Source organism: Crotalus tigris, unplaced genomic scaffold (genome assembly GCF_016545835.1).
Source record: "Crotalus tigris isolate CLP2741 ecotype Arizona unplaced genomic scaffold, ASM1654583v1 scf7180000018371.15429387391:27106975, whole genome shotgun sequence".
NCBI lineage: Eukaryota > Metazoa > Chordata > Lepidosauria > Squamata > Viperidae > Crotalus > Crotalus tigris.
The window spans coordinates 1,861,042-1,885,651 of record NW_024096970.1 but is presented as its reverse complement, the minus strand read 5'-3'; the positions used below and the strand labels follow the sequence as shown (position 1 = coordinate 1,885,651).

General features: G+C 38.2%; 1 protein-coding gene across 3 annotated transcripts; it reads left to right on the top strand.

Annotated features, from left to right (window-relative positions):
- Positions 1-325: 325 nt before the first annotated feature.
- Positions 326-19,821, top strand: POPDC3 (popeye domain containing 3). Of its 3 annotated transcripts, none has more exons than XM_039351084.1 (4): positions 326-1,234; positions 8,400-9,061; positions 11,657-11,765; positions 15,935-19,821. In XM_039351084.1, the coding sequence occupies exons 2-4, from the start codon at positions 8,559-8,561 to the stop codon at positions 16,208-16,210; spliced, it is 888 nt and encodes a 295-aa protein (XP_039207018.1). In that variant the 5' UTR covers positions 326-1,234; positions 8,400-8,558; the 3' UTR covers positions 16,211-19,821. The 3 variants fall into 3 exon arrangements, with proteins under 3 accessions (XP_039207018.1, XP_039207017.1, XP_039207019.1); XM_039351083.1 differs by having other exon boundaries at positions 8,396-9,061; XM_039351085.1 differs by lacking the exon at positions 326-1,234 and adding an exon at positions 8,273-8,321.
- The last annotated feature ends 4,789 nt before the right edge of the window (positions 19,822-24,610 follow it).

Here is a 24,610-nt window from a genome sequence, read left to right as displayed (position 1 = left end):
CCAAAATGTCTTTGTTAAAGATCTGCAGAAACCTAACAGCCAAGCACTCTCCCCCAACCAGGGCAGGGGGGGGGCTATTCTGTATATTTTTCAAGGATAAAAAAGTAACATTACAAAGGATGGTGTAGATGCCAATAAGCAACTGCCAACCTTCAATACAGTTGCCTTAGGAAATATTTTCATTCTACATGAAAGCTGACATTCAGCTTTTTGTCTCCAAAATCGGATTTCCCAAACCATCCAGGGGGAGGGGGGGGTTGTTCAAACAGCAGAGAGATTTTCGTTTATTTGAAAAGTAGAAATGCTTTTCAAAAATAAAACACAAAAATGCCTACTGGAAGAGAATGATGTGTCTTAAGTGACTGAGAACTTGAGGGGAAAAGAGAGAAAAAGAGACGAATTTGGCTTTCTTTAAGTTAGGAAAAACGGCGACTCCAAGTATTTGTCAAGGTTATGCCTACTCATATAAACATATTTATTTAATTCAAGTTAAGTTCAAATGCTGCTCCAAGTACTGTATGCCTGACTATGCGCGCAGCAAGGAGGTTAAGAATTAAAAACACAGCAATAAACACAACAGCATTCTGCACATGCCTAAAGTTATTCTCACCCCATTTTTCACATTTCCCAAAGCAGAACCTGGACCTGAAAATAGCCTTCGAGTGAAAGACTCGAAAGGAAGCCCGGATCCTTCCAAGCTCAGATAACCCCAGCGGCCGCAACCTCCTCCCTCTGAGTTTGCAGCCATTTCGTTTCCACAATAATGAGCAGGAGCAGCTGCTAGAGAAAATGTAACTCATGGGGCGCAAGGCACAGGCACAAAAGGGGGCCGTGCGGCTGCAACGCATACCTGCCACAAATGCAAATATTCTCAGCTTAAAAGCTGGGGGCACTGAAGCGGCAAATGTTTCAGCGGCCGCCTCGCTCTCCCCCGGGACCGCTCCTCATCCACAGCTTTGCGAGGACTCGAACCCGGCTCAGGACCGCCCAACTTAACAACCTTGAGGGCAGCGGCAGCCGGAGTTGCTAGGGGGCGCCTGCGCGCTGGGGGTCGCCCTTTTTCCACCCTGTCTCTGCCGGCGCCGTTGACCCCCGAAGCTGACGCCGCCCGCAGTTCGCCTGCTCCCTATTTTTAGGAAAAGCTTCGGCGTCTCCGCCTGAGCGGCGGTGGGGAAACTAGAGCGCCTCCCCGGTATTCGGCTGGCAAACTTCGCGCAAAGGACAGCTGGCGAAGGTAAGGGGAGCGGCAAAAGAGGGCGCTTCTTTTTCTGGGCCGTGGTGCAGAATTAACTTCAGTAGGGACGCGCGCTGTGGCTGCCGAGTTGTCCCTTTTCTCTCTCTCTCTCTCTCTGGGGACCCTGCTCAGCTTCGGGCTTCCCAGGGCTCGCAAGGCGCGAGACTCTGCAGAAGCCCCCTCCTTCCAAACTTTGCAGGGAGAGAAGCCCGGACGGCTCGATGCGATGTCTTTCACGGCGAGGACAAAAAGGAGAACAAAAATCCGGGGTGCCCGGCTTGGTCCGGGGCGGGGGTCGATGGGCTCTGGAGCCTTCCCGGTTACGACGTGCCCCGCATCTTTTCTGTTCCGCCGCTTCGTTTTTTTCTTCGCGCCAGTTGGAGGAAACCGCTCGGCATAGCTTGTGCACCAAATTACCCCGGTCTTCTGCCACAGCGCAGGAATGAAAGTGGGGCAGTAGGAAATTGCTCGCGGTTTTTTTCCGTCTGTTGAACGAGATAAACGAGGCTGGTAGCGCAAGGAAAGAAAGGGAACTGTGGCATGAAAGAGAAAAAGCAAATGAATCTTAGTGGCTATTTTTTTTAATCCACGTGGTAGCTAATAAACATAATTTTAATATGTTAGTTTATTAAATGATGCGTTTATATATACATAGGTTAGCTGGCCTTGACTAATCTTGAAAAATCAATGAGAGGTGGGTGGGATGTATGTATGTGTGTGTGTTCTATCTATCTTACACATACATTGTGTGTGTGTGTGTGTGTGTGTGTGTTGTATTTTGTTTGTTTTGTATTTGGATGGGAGACCATCAAGAATTTCCAGAACCTATTGGCTTACTAGGAAACTGTAACAGCATCCCAGAAAAAGGCAATGCCAAGCTTCTTAGGTATTGTTCTCAAGAAAACCAGTCACCAGTGGAGGAGCTTCACCTGAAGACATCATTACCTTATAGAAGAAAAGTAATTCAAATTCATGTTAAACGTATTAATAATATTTGAGTTAATACAGAATCATTTCCTTTTTTTCTTTTCAAATGAAAAGTTTGAAATATTGCATCCAACTTGGACTTTGTATCGTCTCTTTCTATGTGCTTTAAAGTTTCTATTTAGTAATCTTTTGATCTAAAATCTGTATTTTACTACTTTATTTACTTTTCTCTTTACAAATTTCAGAGGTATCAGTGTGAAAAACCCCAGTTTAAAGAAAGAATGAAGCAAAAGAAGATTATGAATGTGAGAATGTGAATTTAAGTACAAAAGAAAAGCTACACTGCATCAGACCAGAGCCCAGTCAGGTCCCTCATATCTTTCCTACAATAGCTGACCAGGTGTCCTGGAATGACACAAGCAGGACAGTTCTCATGTATAGCTTGGGCACCTCATATCTGGACCACAGCAATATGCTTTACATAGACCAGTCTTTGAAGACACCTTGGAAGTGTCACCTGATCCAGAATATAGTACCATAAGCAATTACTCCTACCATGGGTGTACCATGGTATGCCAACGTAGCACCTCTGCTGTATAGGGTACATCAGTAGCATGGGCCTCATTCTTCAGAGGGTGATCTTTCTCCTGATATTTATGCCTATGCTGCAATATGAGTATGCAATGGGTATTTTATAAGTCCCTTATAAAATACCCAGGTTATGTGCCTTCTCGTGTTCTGGTGTCTGACCTCTGGAACAGCGTTCCTCCAAAAATTCTAATGTCTCTATTTTAACCATGCCTTCCTCCAGGTTAAGATATGAAGGATTTTGCATGTTTTTTTGTAGGATATTGTTTCATCAAAATAATCTCCCTTTTCTGTTGTGTTTGGTGCTGTAGGTAGGTAGGTAGGTAAGTAGGTAGGTAGGTAGGTAGATAGATAGATAGATAGATAGATAGATAGATAGATAGATAGATAGATAGATAGATGATAGATAGATAGATAGATAGATAGATAGATAGATAGATAGATAGATAGATAGATAGATATCCACTCCAGGAGGGTTCCTCGTTTGACCCATGACATGACAGGGCTGTGACATGGTGATGTAACACTCTGGTTTATTTCTTTATGTATATTTTTATTTATTTATATTTCACATTTCTGAACTACCCATCTCCCTCAAAGAGGCATTCTTAATGGCGCTACAGTAGTAAGTCCAGTTGTAATTCTTATTCTAAAGCAGAGGTAGCAACCTCTTCATAGTCAAGGGCTATATACTTAACAAAATAACATGCATTTTGGGAAGTTATGGTCCTTAGTGTGAGTTGGGCCATATGACATATATGGGTTAAGTTGGGAGTGTGGGGGGAAAATTGAGGTTCATCTTTGTTTTTAAATCTGATCTGCCTATTTTAGGGCTTTTATTTATATTTATTGTCTACCTCAAAATGGCAGGACAACATGGCCTTGCTGTTCAGTAATTATGCTCCGAGAGAGTTCTGAGTGCTATGAAAGAGGGACTTGAGGGTTACAGATTGCCTGTCTGTTTTTCTAAGGGATGATTGGGCACATTTTTGCTATGTATATTTTATAATATTCTATTGGGTAACTGAAACAAGGTTAATAGATTTTCTTTTTATATTCTCCCTTTAAAATTATTTCATTTTGTGTGGGTTTTTTAATTAAATATCTTATTTTTTAATTTGGTACAGCGTTTCTACCTGTTTCCGTGTCATTGATTACTAAAAGAAAAACAAAACAGTTCTTAACATGTCCAAGAGAAAGGTTTTATTCATAATGAGGTTCACAGTGAGGATCTTTTGTCAAGGAATAATACGAATCAAAGTAAAAAGAAATGCGAAGTGTTTTTAAAAACCTATACTGATTTTTTCCATTTTGCCAATTGTACTGATATGCACAATCGGATGGGACTAAACCTCTTTATTGTATAGGAGTTTATACTGCACTGGGATGCTAACACTTTCTCAAATCCTACTTTTAACTATTGCTTTTGAGAAACCAATAATAGAATTTGAACCTGTCACCTGAGAAATGTGAATTTGACATTTTCCACGTTCTTTGAATTTCTGTTTCTATGAACTCTGGTGATAACACCTCTGAAGTGCTAAAACCTCTCAGCATTTGGATAACAATATTGGTGTCATGGTTCCGACTAATGAAACACTAATATTGAATATTCTTGCTTTGACAATTGGCATGAGTGGCTGTGAGAAAATAAGCCTCATGGGATACCAATGACATGCATTAGCTAGAACAGTGGTTCTCAACCTGTGGGTCGGGACCCCTTTTGGGGTCGAACGACCATTTCACGGGGGTCGCCAAACAAGGCTGTCCGCCATTTTTTCCCCCTTTTCTTTGGCCACGCTCCTGGCACCCGGTGATGTATAAGTGGTTGGGGGTCACCACAACATGGGGAACTGTATTATGGGGTCGCGGCATTAGAAAGGTTGAGAACCACTGAGCTAGAAGTTCGTTTTTTAAAAAAAAATGCAAAAAATAAGAGATACCCAGAACTGCTCTCTTTCTGAGGTATTTAAAATGGTAATTGTTCCAAAAGCAAATTGGAAGTTTTCTTCCCTACTGTGCCTTATGTCATTTTGCATACACTTTTTTTACTGTCAGAACTGAGATACAATGATAAGCTAGTGGGTTGTTGCATTTTTCATGGCATAAGGATAAAACCTGACAGTCAGCAATTATTTCTAGGAAATACAGTCCAAAAGAACTAGATAAACATTTCATGTGGGGCGGGGGAATTGTATCTATGTTAGAGCTCTATAATACTCAGTTATTATTTTGACTTGAAAGTTATCTTAGAGAGATTTATCCCAGCTGATTTTATTTAATTTCACTTATATAACAGAAGTTTTAAAAGCTAGTTTATTTTATTACTGTACTAACCTTTTCAGTATGACGTATTTTATTATTTTATATTTTATTATCCCATAACAATGTTCTGTTATACATAAGAATGCAAGAATGATTAGCACTCAGTGAAAATCAAGCCGAGTTCCTCTACTCTGCCATCAGTCTGGTTGAGGACCTGATTGTCAAGAGTTTCCACAAATGCATAATTCTCTCCTTGGCTAGATAAATAATAATAATAATAATAATAATAATAATAATAATAATAATAATAATAATAATAATAATAGTTGGAAGGGACCTTGGAGGTCATCTAGTCCAATCCCCTGCTCAGGCCGGAAACACTATACCATTTCAGACAAATGGCTGTCCAATCTCTTCTTTAAAACTTCCAGTGTTGGAGCATTCACCGCTTCTGGAGGCAGTTTGTTCCACTGGTTAATTGTTCTAACTGTCAGGAAGTTTCTCCTTAGTTCTAGGTTGCTTCTCTCCTTGCTTAGTTTCCATCCATTGCTTCTTCTCCTGCCTTCAGGTGCAGGACAAGAAAGAAAGATGGAAAACTGGCTTATTTTTATTTACATTATGTAAATAACATTATAAGATTATAACATTACATTATCTAAATAACTCGGAAGAATCTATCAGCAGGATTACTTTCCCAAAACCTGGGAGAACAAGACCAAATTTGGTACAGGAGAAGCCAATAAATGAAAAATGAGTTTTAAAATTTTAAAAAAGAAAACCCAATTTATCCCAGCTGGAGACAGAGTGGGCAATGAATGGCTTAGATAGATTATTGCTCCCCACTCCATTCTAACCAGTCTTCCTTCTGGTCACATGACTCAGAGTGGCGCTCCTATTGTGGAGCTGCAGACTATTCCAGAAGCCATACTCTGCATACTCTCCCTACCTAAATTATTCTACAATGTTTACTAATAGAATGGTTACTGATTGATCAAATGTCTTAGGAGGCACTTTGCCAAATTATCTCACAACAGCTTTTAGCTGCATATCCTGCAGATTTTTCTAATTCTGTTCTTGTCATTGCAAGTTAGCAGCTGATCACTTCTTTGTATAAAATATTGATTTTGATGGGTTAGAAATAAAAGTAACATCCAGAAAGACCTCAGTGGCTGGTCTAATGCTCTGCCCTTTTGTCATTTTTGGTCTCTGTTTTCACTAAAGTTCAAGATTCTATTTTCTTATTGTAATAATTTGAAGGAAGTCAAGATATCTAGTATTGAACTTGCCCCTAATCAAGATCCGCATAAGGTGTAGTGGCAAATTTGAGTGGCTCGTTCTAAATTTTATCATTTTTTTAAAAAAAAATCTATATAGGGATCACCAGATATAACATAAAGCTGAAATTCAGGAAAGCTAGTTTAGGTTTATTTTTAAAAATAACATACACAGTAGACTATTTATAATTAGAGCAGTTGTACTTATTTTGAATGCTAAACTGCAATATCACAAATTGTACTTGAAATTCTACTCAGTTTCAAAAAATGTTTTGCTATTCAATTAGAGGAATGTAAGCCCAAAACTATACAGTTCTATAAAACAGCAATCTGCATAATTCATTTAGCTATAGTACTATTTTCTGAAGACTTTGCATTTATATCCACATCCATGTTTATTTGAAAGAGTGATTCAGCTTGACATGCCTTACTTATGGATAAATCATATTTAGGACAGAACTGTGAAAATATTAGAAACATGAACCATAATAATATAAATATAAATTAAATTGCTATTAAAATTCTAATTTGCTTAGTCCTTGAAAATAGGAGGTTAGATGTACAAATTGTTATCTAGAACAGAGATGATATTTTGGTATATACAAGGCCCTGATCTAATGGAGGATTCTTTCTGATCAGATACCACGGTACTTATCAGTTCCTCTTTTCCTTGCAATATTTTATGCTCTTCAAAATATTTTTTATATAGTTGGAACAGTGGGGGATAGGGTGTGTAGCTCTAGAAGGAGGTGAACATTAGGAAAAAAATAGTATTCACCCCTTTTTCCATTATCAGTGTTGTTTGAGTAGAAAACTCTACAGAAGCATTCCTGTGAATATTAAAAATCTTCACTTTAAGCAAGCATTTGACAACTAGTTTGGTCTAGTGCAATGGTTCCTAACCCTGTTGAACGAATCACCCCCTTGAGCCAATGAGGAAGTTGTCATCCCCCCTCCCCCAACATAACCTCTCATAGGAAATAATTCTTCAATTTATGCAAACACTTTTTTTGTTTTCTTTAAAATTGTCATCAGAACATATCGATGTAAATAATTTATTTCCAGTCTTTTTCCCATATCTCAATTGTGTGAAAAATGTTGGTGCTACCCATCACTTTATTCCCAAACTTCGTGATACATGTATTTCACTATTATCTTATTTATTCAAGACACTTAAATGTAATGACCACTGAAAACAAAATTCAATTGTAAGAAAGTGAAATACTCAAAAAGAAAAACAGGAACATTTAATGATTGAATTACAAGTGAAATTTAAGACGCAAAAAGAAATATAAAAAGGGCATAGGAACAAATCGCAATGCAGGAACTAAGAATTTCAAGACGAAAACTCTGAAACTAAATTAAGATTTGAGGAAAGTATATATAATCACACGCACTGTAAAAAGGATTAAAAAGACACAAAGAAAATATAATATTGAACTGGAGCACACACTAAAAAAGTACAATACAAAGAGACACACAAAATGTTTTACAGAGCACAACAAAAATTTGAAAACGAAGCCGATGCGTATTCACATATGTATGGTGTTCTGTACTGAAGCTAGCTGGAGGAACATTTGAAAACACAATTCAATCCACTAATAGCGAGCGATCTGATGTTTTTGTACGACAGATATACAGCGATTCATTGTACGAAAAAGTCTCAAAAGTGTCCCCAAAACTTCTCGCTCCATCGCCCTCTTTTTGTTCCTTCACCCCCACGTTGCCCCTTTTCGTTCCATTGCCCCCCCTAAAAAATGAAATCGCCCAGGTTAAGAACCACTGGTCTAGTGGTTAAGGCACCAGGCTAGAAACCAGGAAACTGAGAATTCTAGTCCTGCCTTAGGCATGAAAGCCACCCAGGTGACTTTGAGCCAGTCACTCTCTCTCAGCCCACGATCTCAGGCACAGGTGACAAACTGGTTGGTCAACTTTGGTCACAACCAATGAATCAACATTCATTTGGTCTGAAAAGTGGATCCTGCACCTGTGAGAAAATACCAGGAAAATGCCTTTAAGTAACCAAATATATGGTTGGTATTATCTCCCCCTCTCCCCCATCTTAATGGTCTTGTACTTCTCTCACCCGCCTCTTTCTTTCTCCTAGGCAGACAGAGAAGATGTTAAAGTAACAAGAATCAATGTGGAAGAGTATGGATTTCTAAAAAGACAAACTACCCTAATGCCTGAATGTTTGCTATAGCAGCTCTTCAAGACCGAACATGCAATACCCTAACTACAGACACAGTGATTAATCTGATATTGCAGCCATGGAAGACAACTTAAGCTTTTGGGACAGCTTGATATTTTCACACCCAATCTGCATGAACTGGAAGTCAGAAGCCGAAGGATCGATCTATCATTTAGCTAGCATTTTGTTTGTGGTTGGCTTTATGGGCGGAAGTGGCTTCTTTGGCTTGCTCTATATTTTCTTTCTGCTAGGGCTGGGTTTTCTCTGCTCATCTATGTGGTCGTGGCTGGATGTCTGTGCAGCTGACATTTTCTCGTGGAATTTTATCCTGTTTGTGATCTGCTTCATACAGTTTATTTATGTAACCTACCAAATACGGAGTGTTGCTTTTGACAAAGAATTTCAGGAACTTTACAATGCTTTGTTCCAGCCTTTGGGGATCTCCTTGCCTGTTTTTAGAAAAATTGTCCTCTGCTGTGGTGAAGAAGTTATTACATTAGAGAAGGAACATTGTTATGAACATTGTTATGCAATGCAAGGCAAAACTCCAATTGACAAGCTCTCCTTGCTTTTGTCAGGAAGGTTTGTATTATGTTTATCCCTCCTTTCTTTAGAAACAAAAGGTCCAAGAATACCAGTTCTTTGGCTTCCTTGGCATTGTTTGGACCTGTTTAAAATGAACAGACTGGGTTTAATGCTTTGCCAGTTTAATACTAAGTGTAAACAATATTCCTAGGTCAACAAGCTACTTTAGTGGTTTAAAACAAATCAGGCCATGGAGGTGTGAGGAAGCATTAATTATGGCAGGATTTATCTTCTTGAGAAAAACTATATTTTCCTTTAGCATTGGAAAAGTTTAAGGATACTAAAAACAGAAAACTGAAAGAAAAAAGTTTGGATAGGTTTCCTAGGACTTAGAACAGGGGTCTTCAAACTTGGCCCTTTTATGACTTGTGGACTTCAACTCCCAGAATTCCTCAACCAGGCACGCTGGCTGAGGAATTCTGGGAGTTGAAGTCCACAAGTCATAAAAGGGCCAAGTTTGAAGAACCCTGACTTAGAATATTGTATTTTCAGTAGTTTTCTTTTTTCTGTGGCTAATCCCTTTTAAAATTGTTGTACTGTATCTGCCCACCCCCCAGCCCCTATTTCTACTATGTTTTCTGTTGTGTTACAACTTTTGTTTAATTTGCATAATTCTGAAAACAAAAAAAGAATGCCTTCTTAAAGTATACCTGGGACTTTGAGACCTGCACTTATCCTTGGAACATATTCAATATGTTTCATGTGAGGGCTGTATTCATTTTAATGTCCTAATTTTCATTAAACAGTGCTACATTGTCAAATCAGTTATTACAACAACATTTCATTTATCCCAGTTTCCCTTCTTTCTTCTGTCGTGTTCTGGAACATTGGAGAAACTACAGGTTGAACACAAAAGCTATATCCATGTCCCCTTCTTTTGTACCAAACTCAGAGTGCAGAACATCTTTGGACAGAATATTGAAGTCTTTTCAAATAATTGATTAATATTTTTTGTTTTTAATTTGTTCATAAAAGAGACAAAATAGTATAGAACGGAGGTCTCCAGAACCCTTCTAGGTTAGCGGACCAGAAGGAAAGGGACGGGAAGCATTTTATGCGCATCCACGCACACACACACAAACGGATCTGTGAGCATGCATGAAGCAAACGGCGGTGCTAGTGCCCGCATGACACTAGCACCGCCCCGTTTTCACCACGCGGTGCCCCTTTTTTGCCGTGCAGCACCCTATTTGCATAGCGGCACCCCATTTGCGTAGCGGCAGCAGTGCTAGTGTTAATGGCCAGCCTGTCCTGCAGACCAGTGGACAGGAGGCTACGGCCCGTTAATGGGCCGTGGCCCACAAGTCGGGAACCCCCGGTATAGAAGATAGACTAATAGACTGCTAGTTGATCTGAAATACATCTGCAAGGTTTTTTTATTCTGAATTTCTTAACCATGGCAATTATTTTTTTTAAAAAACCCTCACCTTTCCAAATTACATCATTACAATAAAAAAATGAAATGGCAAAAGGTATTCATTAGTTCACCTATTCAGTGCAATTGATATTCCCAACTTCACATTTTTTTGTATCAAAGTGGTGAACCTGATAATATTAAGCACAGGTCAGTTTATGTGTCATAAATACTGAAGGCTTACTCTGTCCATGCCAAGGGTAAAGGAACATTGAAACCTATAACGGAAGTGATTTATGTATGGCTGAAGAAGCTAAAGATCTTAATTTTCAAAATGGATTCAAGTTTGATGGGGCACAACTCAATCCTATGAACAGCTTATCAGTTTCATTGTACATAGTGAAAACAGGACCAAGGTGTAGTTCTGAAAGATCCATAGTCCAGCCATCTGTTTCCATAGTAGTCAGATAGAAACTTTTAGCAATTCCACAAGTATAATGAAAGGAACTTGACTTATTTCCAACATACAGGTATCTGGTTGCCAAACATTAATAATTCTATTTAGGATAATATCTAAAACCCTTAATAAGATTACTCTATGTGAATTTGAATTGTTGTAACCCCCCTTTTCTTATTCTCAGAAATTCTGCAAATTCCGGATAATGGATATATTATAATCCATGTAGCACATTCAGATAAAAAATCCTTGACAGCTTCCAGCCATTTTCATTGTTCCTCTATGGTATTTTTGTCTTTCTGGCACTGCAGTTACAAGCCAGGCTTATCTTGCAGAATGAATGTCTTTGAAAACTGCCTACTTATTTTTCTTTTCTTTTCTTTGTGCAGGATTTCTGTTTTATGCCTTTGTTATTGTTGTTTCTTTCTGGGTTTATGCTTTTCTTGAATACTTACTGGACTATTGCCAAGGAAATTCAAGAATATTAAGAAAGATGTGACTTGGAATTTTTTTTAGAGGGGCTTTGCGTCAGAAATTGCCATTTTCCATTTGACTGTTTTTGCTGAAAAATCTGTAAATAAATATATGTAGTTTATTAGTAAATGCATATAGATATTAGACCTAAAATAATAATCCTGAAAGCTAAGACATTATTTAATGCCGCTGACATGGCATAAATTACTCAGAATTTAAATATTATTCACCCTGGTCATAAACCTAGGCATTTTTTTCCTTTTCCTATGCTGGCAGTTATTAACACAAATTGATCTGTTTTGTTAAGAATTAGAGTGACGGTGGATGGGGAATTTCTGCATTATATTTTCCCTCTTCAATTTCTGGATTCACCTGAATGGGATTCACTAAGACCCACAGAAGATGGCATTTTTCAGGTAGGGAACTTCTGTGAATCTGTCAGATAAAATACTCCTTTTCCAGAACTGAACCACAGATACTCCAGGAAATATCTAATTTAAGATTAAGACCTATCTCTCTAAGAATTTGTATTGACAGCACTTTTTTTTTTTAAGAAAAAGGATCTAAATACTAGGATAATTAATGAAAATGCTGCTGGAGTAAAGTATGTGAAAGTTAAAGCAAAGTTCAGTGATTTTGAAAAAGAAACTCTTTTTCTGTAGGCTTTTCCATGCATCACACATTTTCTTTTCTACTTGCCACTGGAATGAATAGCTAATGCTGACAATCGAACTCATGGCTTTGTAATTAATGGAATATCCAGAGTCAGGAGTGGTTTCAACACCAGCAAAACTAGTTTTCTGGCATTAGGGCTCTTCGAGTTAGATCATTCATTTAGCAACCTTTTGAAGTTACCATAGCACTGAATGGACTTATGCTTAGTGCCCAAAGTTATGCTATTGCAATGTCCCTGCATTCTCATGATCAAAATTTGATGCTTGTTGGCCCACCCATACTTCAACTCCCCACTTATTTATCCCCCCATCTATGCCCTTTTGGCCCCTGCACTACACAACAGCTGATGCTTGCCATCTTGTTGCTTCTGTTGCTGACCGAGCATGCCTGGCTTGACCCTTAGTCAGGCATCTGCTGGCCGCAAAGGTTTTCTTCCCAATATTACCTATGACAGCTTCCTCACAAGCAGAATGGGCCAACTTGCTGCGGCCAACTTGCCACGGCACAATTCCACGCAGTGTAACAACTTAACATGATTAATGTTATTCACCACTGTTTCTTCTACATTATTTCCATTTTTGTCAGTGGAAATAATGTCAAAGAAACTGATGGATAACATTGATTGCATTGAGTTATCCTGAAGGATTGTCTGATGGCGACTTGTCCCATGGCAAGAGAGATGGCTGCACTGTGTTGGCTGTGGTGAGATGCCGTGGTAGTTGGCTGCAGCGAGATAGCCATGGTGAGTTGGCTGCGGTGAGTTGTCCTAGAGCCCTCACAAGACCTGAGGAAGATGAGTTCACATGGTTTCCTTGTGAAAGGCCAGGGTGGGCACACCTCAGCAGCAGCAGGAGCACGAAGATGGTGAAGGTCAGCTGGAGCAGCTGAGGGAGCAAGGGCTTGAGTCAGAGTGATGAGGGCTACCCAGGCTTTGAGCCATGCTGTTGCAGCTTCTTGGGGCACAGTAGCTTTGTGCTATGCTACTGACCAAGCTGGGTGGCTGAAGCTTTATGCTGTGGGTCAGGGACTTCTTGTAGCTACCTTGTGGCCACTGGCCCCAAAGCCATATGATTTTGGGACTGATGGCTGCTCCAAAGGCAGGTGCAGGGTGGCCAAAAGGATAGAAATGAGGGTGAGGAAGCAGTTGGGAAGAGTTGAAAGGGAGGCAGTCCCTTACCTATAAGAACTGAGGCTCAGAGCTGGTAGGGATCAAACCTAGAACGCCTTGGATTGGGGTAGGCCCTTGACTAACAACCGGTCGACTTTGCTTACTGAAGGCACTTTGATTACTGTTGCTAAATGATATGGTCATGTGATGATGTTCTTTGCTGTAATAGTATTCAGCAGTGGAAATTCCAGTCCAATTGTGGTCATAAATATCTACATGTAAATATAATGGATTCCAAAAAGAATATTTTGAAAGTTTTCCTTATTTATTCTTTTGACAATATTTCCTAATCTGATATAAATGGAAACAGGTCTATTATTTGCAGTCTCTCTATAACATATTCTCCTCATCACTGGCCCATACACAGCATGCTTTAGATTGTGGGGATGACTGTCACATTTCAGTTTATAGGACTGCAGGAGAAGATGTGAAATGTATGCATGTCAGGTAGTTCCTCGTTTGAATTTCTGTCTTGTTCTCTCTCTCTTGTTTTTCTCTCTCTTTCATTTTCTCTCTCTCTGTTTATATGTGTGTGCATGTGTGCATCACTGTGCAAGTCGCTGTTGATTCCTGTCAACCCCCTGGACTCATCTCAAGTTTTTATGCCATGATTTTCCTTAGTATTTTGCCATTGCCGTCTTCCTAGGACTGAGGGAAAGTGACTGGGTTATGGTCACTCAGCTGGCTTCAGGCCTAAGACAGGAATATAATTCAGTGTCTAGCTGGATGAATTGACCACTTTATCAGTCTCTGATTTGAATAGCAGTGTCTAATTCAAAAATGAAATGGTGAATCAGCTTCCAAGAGTTTAGAGCATCAGATCATTGTTTTGTCATGGTTTCATTCCTATTTGTAGGACTGTTTACAGAAATTTAAAATTGGTGATCATACCTCTCTTCCCTAATATCTATGTTGTGTCATGCAACAGTAGCATTTTGTTCCAGTGCCATTCAACAGGTATAATGAAGCCATCTAAGGTGGTTGTTAACTGGCATTCCTAATACTGATTTGGGAATAGGATAAGACTATAAGGAGAGACCTTATCAGGTATATCAGACCTGTTGATGGTCATATAGGAATTTCATAGAAGGGGCCCTTCTCTTGAGTGGCACCTATTCTTTAGAGTTTTCTTGTTCAAATGCTAACTGTGATAATGTTTTCAACTTCAGTCCATCCACCTAGGTTTTGTCTGGGTAAGTTTGAATATATTCATAGCTGTGCAGTACATATATACAGACATCCTTCAGGGGAATTAAAATGAATGTTTTTTATAAGTTTAATTGCTGATTTTTTTAATGTTTAATTTTCATTTTGTGTATATTTTTTTCTTGACATGGTAAAGAAAGTGGTATATATAACTAAAAAGATATATATGTAAAAATTAGTCTTCCACATGAGTGAACCAAGTACTCCTTTTTGCTGCTTCAGTTCGGCTCCAGCTGCCCATTGTTGCACCATATGCTTTAATGAAAAGCTTCCTGAGAATATTCCTTTAGATTCAAACTCAAAAACAACTTGGACTGTGAAAACTTTGGCACCTGGCCTAAGTTCTATATGCCATTCTGCCGAGGGTGGGCAATGTCCACTGACAGCACTTGTTATTGGGCATGAGGGAAAAAATAAGGGAGCCAAGGAAAAAATAAAACATTTACCAATAGAAAAAACAAAATTAAATAAAAATAAAATAATAAAAATAAAAATTTAAACAATGAACGTATTTTTCAGTATCTAGAGCAGTGGTTCTCAACCTTTTTAATACCACGACCTCCCCAACCGGTCGTAAGTCGAGGACTACTCAACTGGTGCAGCACCATTTGCAGAATGGGACTTTTGGCAGGCTCAGCAGGGCAGAGACAGCCTGGACAATTCATATTGGCTTTTGAAAGCCAATAGAATTAGACTCTATTCAAGAGAGTCTATTCTATTGGCTTTCAAAAGCCAATAGAATAAAAGGGAGTAGCACAGCTAAGGAAAAGGGGGGGGAAATGGCGGACTGTGTTGTTTGGCGACCCCCGTGAAATGGTTGTTCGACCCCAAATGGGGTCCCGACCCACAGGTTGAGAACCACTGATCTAGAGAGTATTTTGCCAATAATTTTCTGTATATGATCATATGGAATTTCTATAATGATTGATCAAGTAACTAAATCCATGTACTGTACATGAAACTGGAAAAATTGAATCTTCCTTCCTTCCTTCCTTCCTTCCTTCCTTCCTCTCTCTTCCTTGCTTGCATTTCCTTCCCTTCCTCTTTTGTTCTCATGTTTTGAATTTTTAGCTCTTTATGTCAGAAGCTTGTCCTCTGGTAGCATTGTTAAGTAGAACAAACAGAATAAACCCTCATTTTAATGGCTCATTTGAGGGGAAGAGGAGCCTGTAAAATGCAGCATGAATTCTGTGTTTACCAAAACCACTGTTCTTTTAATAGATCGCCCAAATTAATGATATACCTCTGCTGGATAAACTTGTCTTTCAAAAGAAATACAATAAAGATAGAGAGCTTTTGCACTTGAATAACTTATCCAGGAAGAGAAATATATTTGTAGCAGAGAATGCTAGTAAATGGAGAAGAGTTAGAATGAAAGTCAGGAATAAACCAATTTGCAATTTTGATTCTTAAGAGTACAATAAAAGAAAAGAGTCTTGTTTTTGTTTTGTTTTTAATTTTGGTTTTTTTAAGCATAATGATAAAATATCAATTTCTCTTTTTCCCCTTCCCATTCTCGGGAAATATATCTTTCAGGTAACCCTTACTGCTGAAACAGATTGTCATTATGTGACGTGGAGGAGAAAAAAATTATATTTACTCTTTGCAAAACACCGATTCATCTCACGTCTGTTTTCAATCCTGATTGGAAATGATATTGCTGATAAACTCTATGCATTGAACGACAGAGTGAGCCAAGGGAAAGGATTTCGATATGATATTCGGCTACCAAATTTCTATCATGTATCATCTCCTAACACACCAAAAAAAAAATCGGCAGACCATTTTCAGAACAATTCAAGACAACAATAAAATTAAAGACAACACCTCTTACTAGAAAATAATGTAATTTTGCCTTCTTACCACCATTAAATGATGAAATGTACTATGGTGGTATCATGTGAAGACTCTCAAAAAGGAAACTTTTAAAATAAAAATCATTTTCTTTCCTAGCAGACAATCTACGGTAGTGGAACTCTTCACACACTGTTTAGAACCAGCAGACTGTACACATAGATTGTGCATTATGATTCATTTCTGTTGACTTGTTCTGTTCATCTTATTACTTTGGGAGAATAGGGGCAGATATGAATCATTATTTGATACTTCTTGTAATTGTACTTGCTGTGTTGTGTTTTCAAAAGCATTATTTGCATAGAGTTTTTTTCCTGCTTATTAAGATCTCCTTGTCACATGAATTATGCAAGCTATTTTATCATAGAGAACAGCAACAAGCAAACCATCTTTTCAAAAGAACCTTGGTTCACTTGTGCATAATTATAATGCATAAACTTGGCCTACAGATTTACAGAAGACGACCCATATGACAAAGAATTGAACAACCTGTAAAGCTGAAAAAGACTTGGCACTTTCTTCATTTCTATCATAAAATGATGCTTTTGGATATACAACAAAAGGCATAAGTATTACTATTTAGAATTCAAAAAGTGCATCAATCACTGCAAATGTTGCGATTTATGTAGCGCAAAAAGGTTCCATTATTTAAATAGCACAGAAGGCAGCTACAGTACCTTGATGAATGGGACACTATATATTTTACGAACGGAAATGTGATGGGAAAGGAATTATTTCTTAAAGGGCAAATAGTGGGGGGGGTTGTTTCCCCTAGTCAAAGAGAAATGAGTTTCCAAGCACTCTTAAACTAATGCCACTCCAGTGAACTGAAACAAGGGCAATAAATGCACCAACTACTGTATATAAAAACTCAAAAACTCACATTTATATAAACAAATCAATCAGTCTCCTTTCCTTTGCTTCAACATATCGGACTAACCTCAGGAACATGGAAAACATGGAATCCCATAAATCACAATATTACTTGTATCACTTTGAGGAAGAGTCTGAGATTTATAGCAGGAATCATAAACATATTTTTCATCTCAGATTTTGAATCTAGGCAACACACCTGTATTTTTCAAGAGGTTATCACATAATAGATTCCTGTTATTTTAGAAACGTCTGGTGTTGCTAATCCCAGGTATTGACAGATAAGCACTCGAATGGAAAGATTATAATAACTTAAAATATTCCTCCTCATTACTTAAAATTCTGTATTTATTGAAACCTACTGGTACAACAAGAGCATAAGCGATAACTTGAAGTGTACGTAAGCACATAAGCACTGCCCTGCTTGATCAAACTATTGGCCCATTTAGTCCAACGGTCTATTTTCATAGTGGCAGCCCACTGCACAAAAATGTCCAATAGTCTTCCTGTAGATCAGATATGTCAAACTCGCGATGTCACATAATGTCGCATGACATATCGGAACTTTTTCCCCATTGCCAGCAATGGGGTGAGTGCGGTTTCCTCATGATGCAGCCCAAGCAATTGCCAACACATCTCACTGTAGCAAATTTCAAATTATGCTTTATATTAAAAAAAAATTGTCCCGATTCTTCCAGGACTCCAATTCATTGAATGACTAGAATTGGGGGGAAGGGAAAATAGCTTCTCCTTGTCTATTTTATCTGCACATGCATAATTGTGTATACCTCAATCATGTTGCCTCAGTTGGGACCAAAAATACCAGCTGAGATTTTAGATTCATTCAAAGCTTGGAGAGAATTAAAAAGTCTTTCGTTCTTCATAACTTGGCCAATGGTGATTTTTTTTTAGATATACTGGTTTATTATGCCATTTTACATGCAAAATCAATAAGAAAAATAATACTGTAACAATTGCAAACATATGGCCATTATATAGAAGATGACTTAATCTTATCCATTTTTCAGGTCTGAATAATGTCTCTGAGCCTGGTTGTTTTCTTGCAGATGTTTCATTACCCAAACTAGGTAACATCATCAATTCTAGTACTGATGATGTTACTAGTTTGGGTAATGAAATGTCTGCAACAAAACACCCAAGCTTAGAAAGTACCAAGGACTCCTCATTTCAACTCTGAGCTATAAATATTCTCCTTTCTTAATATCAACCATACTGTACAATCTTGGGGTTAACATCTCTTTAAAGGAAGAAAAGTATACATTCTTTCCTATCTCACTAACTGATATAAAACTTCTGTATTTTTAGAAATAGTATAAGGAAAATGTATACTTCTTTGCTTCTCAAAGTATAACCTATATTATAATGGTTATATTATAATGTTTCTGTGGAAGAAACAGTTAGGATAAATGCCATTATTTTTAAAATCATGTTCAAAAGTCAGAAATATTTGAGCAATATATTTTGATTTTGATCCATCTGATTCTTGGCTAACCACACATTGTGTTTTCCATTTATTTTATTTAGTAGATTAGTAATAAAGCTGTACTATTTCATTTTGGATTTATTCTGGTCTGTCACTATATTGTTTCTTTTTAGAAACAGAAATTCTAGGACAATTAATTCAAACCAAACTAAATATATTAGATTCAGTTAGGAGTAGCTGCAATATTGATAATAAAGAAACACAATGTATTTGGAGTTAAATATTAGTAGACTGTTGTCTTATATTTTTGTTGCTTATACTCAGGGGAAGCTTAGGAAATGATAATGATTTATATATAAAAACTTTAAAAGAATTGAAACAAATTATATTTTCTATGCTAAATGTACTTGTCCAATATTGTACAGATGTGTACTTTACAAATATTTAAATTTTAGTAGAAACCTGTATTTTCTTAGCATTTTAGAATAGTTTGACTTTATGGAATGGCAGAGGGTTCTAGAAATAGTTTTTAGCAATTTGAAAATGCATTAAATATGTTGCTACCAGCAGGCATATTTAGTAGTAAATTTATACATAAAAGCATTTATATGTTCAGCAGCCCTATAAATCCCTATTCTGCATCCACTCTGTTGCCCATGCATAAATACATGTATATGAGATTCTAAAATGTATGTGTATTAATTTCAAGGTAAAACTCATCATTTGTGAAGAACGTCTAATGTACTGACACTGACATCTAGCACATGTATATACATCTGTCTATAGATCTATCATGCATATAGATACGGAGCCATGTGGACAAGGGACTGCGGCCTGTTTAGTCCCCCCCCCCCAAGTGTAGCAATTGTGCTTGTAAATACACAGGGCAGGTGGGAGGAGAGACAGTCAAACACATTAGTGAGGCAAAAGAGTTAAGTGAAAAGACTGTGTTGTTACAAATTTGGTATTTTGTATAAAGTAAATTAACATTTTCATCTTTTACTAAAGGACAACACAAAAAAGATAAACAGCATGCTCAAAAGAAAACACCCGATAAACATTTCAATTTAATGGCTAAATGGCTTTGCATTAATAAAATGCAGTGATCATTCCTATAGACAAATTGTTATTTGTGATATGCAATGAATATTGTATTCCCTCTGATGCAGATTACCATTTTAGTAGGTTAATTCCCGACTATTATCTTTATAAGATTTGATAATTAATGGAAAAAATAGGAATAATTGCTAAATGTCTGTAAATAACAGATTACTATTAATGTTTATTCAGATAGATAGATAGATAGATAGATAGATAGATAGATAGATAGATAGATAGATAATAGTAATAAAGTTGGAAGGGACCTTGGAGGTCATCTAGTCCAACCCCCTGCTCAGATAGATAGATAGATCCTACGTTTTTATAAAATCTTCGAAGTTTGCTATTTTAATGCAAAAGGCATGATGGAAAATACAAACCAGCAGCTATGGTAATAGGCATCTACAGGAAGAATATGGAACACCTAGGCAGCACTCGGAACCCTCTCTGTGGGCACACGTGCTGTTGCCCCAGCCTCGCCTCCCCCCACAACCCCCGCATCAGCAGCCCCCTGGAGGAGAGTCGTCCCTGAGCGTGGCCCATATAGAGCAGCGCAGCCAAGGACATGGCAGCCAGGCAGCGTAAACAAGACTGCCCTCACACCCCATGGCAGGCCTGGAGGTGGTGAGTGGTCCTGCAGGCAGGTGGGGTGGGGGATGGGGCGGAGCAGAGGCAAGGCCAGTTGTTGGGCTCTCGGTCTCTAAAAGGTTCGCCATCACTGATCTAGATTTTGTTATATAATCAAATTGGAGAGATATGGGAAAAAAAGTATAATAACCAGGAATGTATCCGTCAGCCAAGATCTGGTCTGAATTCAAAATATGAAAAGCATGATTCAGTTTGATTTGAATCTATTGGAAGAGAATATATGTAATTCAGAATTGAACTGTGAGTCTTTGCTGCTCTCTGAGCTTTGTCGTTTGTTTGCAGATGTTTCATTACTCAGCTAGATAACAACATCAATGTGAATGAGTGTGGGGTTTGCACCCTGTTTATATACAGCAGTTTGCCCTGAAACTTCTAAGGAGCAGATTTGAATCTATTAGAGTTTCAGTTCAATAAAGATAATCTATAAAGGATAACACTGAAAGTCTACAGCTGGTTCATTCTGAGGCCAAAATAGGATGAATGTACCAGCAAAGCAATGACCAGCTTAAAGAAAAATAACGCTTCAACCAGTAGTGGGATTCAAATATGTAAACAACCGGTTCTCTGTGTGGATGCCACTTCCGGAAGTCCATTCTGGGCCTGGGCAACAAAAAATTAGCTACCGGTTCTGCTGAAATAGTGCAAACCGGCTGAATCCCACCATTGGCTTCAACTAGATAGATTCCGGGATTTCTATGTGCTAATTTTTTTTGAAGTATTCTGTAATCTTTCAAGGCAGAGATAGAAGGAATGAAGAATGTTTTTTCAAAAATGTAAGAAGCAGATCACTGCTCTTGTGTGCCTAATATATTACAGTATTATAGTATTACTATACTAGCATGATTCTGTATCACATTAATATGTTTCACACTCATAATTACTCAGCAGCAAGCACACTACTGCAAACTTGTTCAGGCAATAAACAAGTAATCTGTCCCTAGCTAAAAGGAGATATGCAAATAGCAGACAACCTTTTTATCTTAATGCTGTAGTAGTGTTTGCAGAAGTGATGAAAATCATTTCATCAGATGCTAATAAGACCCGATCACACCATTCAACATCTCCATTCAGCTATGTAAATATAGAAAAGCTGCAATCGTGCTTAAGACTGCAGAAAATCTATCAAATCTCTAAGTCACCTTCAAATAACTGAACTGATTCAAATGCCCTCGATTAGATACAGACATCAGATCTATGCAAATAAATAAACTGATTGAATCGCCTTTCAGTTCTGTCTTCTCATAAAAACTTTGTACAGCTATAGAAAAGATATCTGTAGAAACTAATATTTATGTGACACCGAAGACTTCAGAGAGGTGGCAAACGATTATATATAATTTAAACAGTGTACCTGCAACATACTCTTGGAATCCCAATGTATCTTAGACTAGAAAGTTGCTAGCTTTCTCACTAAAGGGGAAGAATTGAAAATGATAAATGAATTTAATAAATAACCTTATCAGTGGCTTGTCTGGAGCAGAAAATATTCCATTTTAATAAAATATTTCTCACATCCTCACTGATGACAGCCCATGGATTGTTCCTAGGATTGTGACAAGTGATAACCATTCTTGTTTAAACTGTGAAGTGGATAGAGGACTTTAAGTTAGAGGTAAACCAACAGACCAAATTAATATTTATTGCTTGGGGAATGCATTAAAAATTCTTATGCTTTGGGGAAATAATTATTTTTATACATTAAAAGCATGGGGCCTTCAGGTTCTGTTACATAAATCTTCATGACAGTCCCCTCCATATGGCCAAACTGAAACATAAACAAGTTTAAATTTGTTTTGAGAAGCCTATATGCATATAAATAAGAGAGATTTGGAACTTGATTGCATGGATTCTAAACATTCCACATTCTTTTAAATGTACAGCTATAGGTTCTACCACTGCAATCAGCAATCATCTGATCTTTGCACTCCTGCATATGAAGTCAAGGATAGTATTTTCGTTCATTGAGTCAGATTTGCTTCTTTAACTTTTACTACTGCATCAGTCCTTTTCTTAATCAAGCTTACCTCCTGCATCTTTAATCTTTTGATCAATACAGTATCCTGATTCTTGGTACACATGTTAATTTTATTCACTCATCTGAAGTGGAATACCTTAGGCCTACCTGGAATGGGTTCGCTCTGGTGTCCAGTTCCAGGCCTATGTCTGTCTGTGTATGCTTGTGCATATTAAGAAGAAAGATCTCAGTACTGGGACTGTGCACTTGCTTTAATTGGGAAGAAGTGTTTCAGAACTGCAGGAGCACAGGAAGACACTATTACTCATAAAAGCAGCAGCCACCCTTTTGTTAAACTTTTTTTAGCCAAAGATGCAGCTGATTTCCAAGTCTTGTTCATTTAAATGAATGACACTTTAAAGTAGTTGCAAGATTTTTTTTTCTCTTTTAGGGTTGGATTTAGACATGGGAAGGCCTGGGAAGCTATGGAGGCTGTATTTGGAAAATGTTCATAAACCATCAGACTGTTAGAATGCCACTGAGATGCATGACAAACCTATGACCGGATTAAGAAAAACCCTCTTTGAACAAAAGATGTGAATGCAAGCAAAAACAACCCACATGTAAAATTAGTGGAGGTCATATGAGGGATAATAATAATAATAATAATAGTAATAGTAATAATAATAATAATAATAATAATAATAATAATAATAATAATAATAATAATAATAATATGAAAGGGACCTTGGAGGTCTTCTAGTCCAAACCCCTGCTCAGGCAGGAAACCCTACAATGAGGGGAAAAATATATGATCCCCTGCTGATTTTGTACGTTTGCCCACTGACAAAGAAATGATCAGTCTATCATTTTAATGGTAGGTTTACTTTAACAGTGAGAGACAGAATACCAACAAAAAAATCCAGAAAAACACATTTCAAAAAAGTTATAAATAGATTTGCATTTTAATGAGTGAAGTAAATATTTGACCCCTTCGCAAAACATGACTTAGTACTTGGTGGCAAAACCCTTATTGACAATCACAGAGGTCAGACGTTTCTTGTAACTGGCCACCAGGCTAGTATACATTTCAGAAGGGATTTTGTTCCACTCCTCTTTGCAGATCCTCTCCAAGTCATTAAGGCTGACATTTGGCAGCTCGAACCTTCAGCTCCCTCCATAGATTTTCTACCAGATTAAGGTCTGGAAACCGGCTAGGCCACTCCAGGACCTTAATGTGCTTCTTACTGAGCCACTCCTTTGTTGCCCTGGCTGTGTGTTTTGGGTCATCGTCATGCTGGAATACCCATCCACTATCCATTTTCAATGCCCTGGCTGAGGGAAGGAGGCTCTCACCCAAGATTTGACAGTACGTGGTCTCGTCCATCGTCCCTTTGATGCGGTGAAGTTGTTTTGTCCCCTTAGCAGAAAAACATCCCCAAAGCATAATGTTTCCCCTCCATGTTTGATGGTGGGGATGGTATTCTTGGGGTCATAGGCAGCATTCCTTCTCCTCCAAACACAGCGAGTTGAGTTGATGCCAAAAAGCTCAATTTTGGTTTCACCTGACCACACTTTCACCCAGTTCTCCTCTGAATCATCAGATGTTCATTGGCATACTTCAGAGAGGCCTGTACGTGTACTTTCTTGAGCAGGGGGACCTTGTGGGTGCTGCAGGATTTCAGGCCTTCATGGCATAGTGTGTTACCAATTGTTTTCTTGGTGACTATGGTCCCATCTGCCTTGAGATCATTGACAATATCCTCCCATGTAGTTCTGGGCTGAGTCCTCACCATTCTCATGATCACTGCAACTCCACGAGGTAAGATCTTGCATGGAGCCCCAGACGGAGGGAGATTGGCAGTTATTTTGTGTTTCTTCCATTTGCGAGTAATCGCACCAACTGGTGTCACCTCTCACTGTCTCTCTCTGTTAAAATAAACCTACCATTAAAATTATAAACTGATCATTTGTCAGTGGGCAAATGTACAAAATCAGCAGGGGATCAAATATTTTTTTCCTTCACTGTATACCATTTCAAACAAATTTAAGAGACTCTCATGTTTGAAATCCAAATCAACCTGTAACAAATAATAATTAGAAAAAACCTTGAAAATTGGAGAAGTTCCTTCAGACTGTAAATTCCTCAGCTGTAGGCCTTTAAATTCTAGGCAACTATTTCAATGAGCCAGAAATGTCCCCCCCCCAATAGTATAATTTGGAAGAAAGTTCGCAGAGCCCTCCTTAGGCATTTAATCCTACCGTCGCTAGCGAGCTGTCGTTGACATTCCGAATAGTTTCAGGGGCCGCTGGTCATCACCAACCTTCCCCTCCCCCCCCC